Below are 3,192 nucleotides of genomic sequence, written 5' to 3' on the forward strand. Positions count from 1 at the left end.
CCAGTAAGAACAGAGGAGAGAAAAGGCAAAAGAAAGAGAAGACCTCAGATTCTTTCTGATTGTGAAGCTAGTTCCCAACCTCTTGAGCCTCCTGGACCATACCTCTTTAAAAAAAAACTTCTCTGGCCGAAACCGGTTTGGCTCGGTGGATGGAGCCTCGGCCTGCGGACTGAAGGGTCCCGGGTTTGATTCCGGACAAGGGCATGTGCCTGGGTTGCGGGCACATCCCCGGTGGGGGATGTGCGGGAGGTGGCTGATCGATGTTTCTCTCTCATCGATGTTTCTGACTCTCTATCTATCTCCCTTCCTCTCAGTAATGGATGATTTGCTCTATAACTGGAGGAGGCAGACCATAAACAGGTAAACACTGAAGAGTGTCAGTGAGTGAAAAGTCAAGTCAAGGACGGAAAGGGATGAGGCTGCCCGTGTAGCCACGGAATTCAGGGAAAACTTCTCTGAGGAGGTAAGCTGAGCTGGGACCTTGCTTGAGTGAGAGTGCCAGCCGTGCAAAGGCTGGGGTGACACTGAGAGCTCTTGGCAGGAGGAACAGCAAGTGCAAAGGTCCTGGGGTTCAGATAAATGAGCTTGAAATGTACAAGGAAAGATCACAAACATCAGTAAAGCCCTAGACATGAAAAAGGACTAAAAACAAAGGGTTAAAGAAGGGCCCTAGCCAGTCTGGCTCAGTAGATAGTGCGTTGGCCTGAAAACTGAAGGGTCCCAAGTTCTATTCCGGTCAAGGGCACATACCTCGGTTGCAAGCTCAATCCCCCGCCCTGGTTGGGGTGTGTGCATGAGGCAACCACTCTGTCTCTCTCACTTCGATGTTTCTATCTCTCCATCCCTTCCACTCTCTCTAAAAATCAATGGAAAAATATCCTCAAGTGAGGATTAACAAACAAAAGAATTAAAGAAGGGCATCACTTAACAATTTTAAAGCCCAAAAAGGATGATAAGGGAATGTTGTCAACAATGTGATGCCCATAACTTTAACAATTTTAAAGAAATCAACAAATTCTTTGAAAGACACCAATAACCAAAGCTTACTCAAGAATAGATAACTTAGATAACCCTATTTATTAAAAATAATAAATAATATATGAATATGTGACCTCTATTATTAATATAATGATAGCCTATCTATGAAGAAAATAAAATAGAAATAGCTATTAATGCAATTAAATTCTTAATTAAAAACTTCCCAGGCTCAGACAGCTCATTGATGATTTTACCAAACGTTTAAGGAAGACATGAAATATTCAATGAAGAGCAAAGAAGCCAGGTGTCTGCAGCTGGAATATGATGGCCAATAGACAGAGATGGGGTTGGAGAGGTCAGGGGGCGCCAGAGTTTGAGTTCTCTGCCATGTCAGATCTTCTTGGAGAAATGAATGGGGGGGAGGGGGGGCGGGTAACTAGTTCAGCAAGAGAGAGCAATGTTAGAAGTCGGAAGGTCCCTCAGTTAAGGTGGAATTCCTAGGGGTCCAGTGCTCCCACCCACTCTCTCTCCTCTCTCCGGTCCTCAGGGCTTCCCACTGAGCCAGGGAAGAGAGAGGGGACTGCAGCCTCTCTGACCCGCACCAGGCAGATGTGACTTCAGGACCTTCCCCAGCCCCCACCCAGAGTTCAGGGAGTCCTGGGAGACCCTCCGAGGCCCGCATCCCTGGGGCCATTCACAGGGCACAGTGGTTAGGGGACTGGACACGTGGACACAACAAGACTTGAGGCTTCAGAGGTCACAATCTACTGCCTTTCCAGTCACTCCTACTCCCTCAGCTGGTTTAATTTTCCTCCTCAATCTTCTAGCTGCTGGGAACTATTTTATCTGCTTACTAGTTTATGGGCTCAATGTCTGTCTCTCTCATGAGAAGATGAGGTCCATGGAGGCTGGGACAACTCCCGTATCTTTTGCTGCTGTGTCTCCAGGAGTTAATAGATCTTGATCGTTTGAATGAACCAATCAATCAATCACAACAAGGTGACAACGCTCCGCCCACAAAACTCACGCTAGCCAACCTGCAGAACTGGGGTCCAGCCCTCCCAGCTGGTGGTGTGGCAGCGAGAGAGGAGCTGGGGGGTCGTGGGGAACGGCGACAGAGGGAGAGGCCAGGGCGCACTGGCCCGGGCGGCGGCAGACCTGAGCTCATGGCTCCCTTCCCGTGACACAGAGCCGGTAGGGCGTGCTGGGCCTGCCAGGCTGGGGCCGGCCCCACCAGGCCATCCCGTGGGGCCACCTCCGTTCTTGCAGATGCTCCGCAAGATGGCTGGACCCATGTCTGGACAAGGAACTGGGGTTCTCTGTGCCTCAGTCTTCCCATCTGGCGAATGGGCTCCCAGGTTCTCCCACCCCGAAGGCCAGGAGCCTGTCCTCCAGCCCTCTTACCTCTGCCCGCTCGCCAGGCCCTGGACTCACCCAGAAGCAGCAGCTTCAGCTCCCCTCGGTCCCGCTTCTTCTGCTCCAGGAGGATCTTGTTGATCTCCTGGTCGATCCGGGCGGCCGTCTTCTCCTCCTCCGTCAGGCACCAGGGGCAGCAGTGCCAGGTCAGCGACCGGGCCATGATGCGGGGGGCCTCAGAAGGCACAAGGCAACATGGCCCCGGCCCCCTGGGGGAGGGGACCCCCACCCTGACGGCTCCAGGAAGGGCTCCCGGCAGCCAAGCGTGAAGCGGTTGCCCTCTTCTTGGGGGTCACCCCCCTGGGGGCCCCCGGCTTCCTGGCCTCAGGCACCCAGGCAGCCCAGCTCAGAGAAGCCTGAGTGCCGGGCACAGGGCAGTGGGGGAGGAGGAGGAGCAGGAGAGGGGGTGCGGAGGCTCAGGGCTCCCCGCCCATCTCCAGACCTGCCCAGCCTGGCCAAACAGGTTGACTGGCAGCCAGGAGAGGTGGGTGCCCCTGGGGAGGGCGGGGCAGGGCAGCTGGGGAAGGGCTCCACGCAGTCTGAGTCCCAGCAGTTGTCTGGGCCCTCCTTCCTCATTCTGGAGAAGGGGTGGACCCCATCCTTTGTGGGCCCCTGACCCCGCCCTAGCCTCCCCCCAGGCCCAGCCTGCACGCCAGCTCTGAGCCAATTAGGAGCCACCCTCGGAAGCCCAACCGCGAAGGCAGGGCGGCACCTACTGTTGGAAGTGCTGGCCTGTGCAGGCTTGTCTCACGTGCACCTCACCCCAGAGCTACGCGGGCAGATGCGTACACCGAGGCA

General features: G+C 54.8%; 1 protein-coding gene across 5 annotated transcripts in view; it reads right to left on the bottom strand.

Annotated features, from left to right (window-relative positions):
- Positions 1-2,959, bottom strand: part of GNA15 (guanine nucleotide binding protein (G protein), alpha 15 (Gq class)) — a 25,915-nt gene extending 22,956 nt beyond the window's left edge. For 2 of the 5 annotated variants that reach the window (XM_006754083.2, XM_015567373.1), the window contains exon 1: positions 2,413-2,951. In XM_006754083.2, coding sequence (XP_006754146.1) covers positions 2,413-2,557 — 145 coding nt within the window. In that variant the 5' untranslated portion in view covers positions 2,558-2,951. Of the gene's footprint in view, positions 1-2,412 lie in introns of all 5 variants that reach the window. The other 3 variants (XM_006754082.2, XM_015567362.1, XM_015567375.1) reach the window with 3 other exon arrangements.
- Between the last annotated feature and the right edge of the window lie 233 nt (positions 2,960-3,192).

Source organism: Myotis davidii, unplaced genomic scaffold (genome assembly GCF_000327345.1).
Source record: "Myotis davidii unplaced genomic scaffold, ASM32734v1 scaffold551, whole genome shotgun sequence".
NCBI classification, from domain to species: Eukaryota; Metazoa; Chordata; class Mammalia; order Chiroptera; family Vespertilionidae; genus Myotis; species Myotis davidii.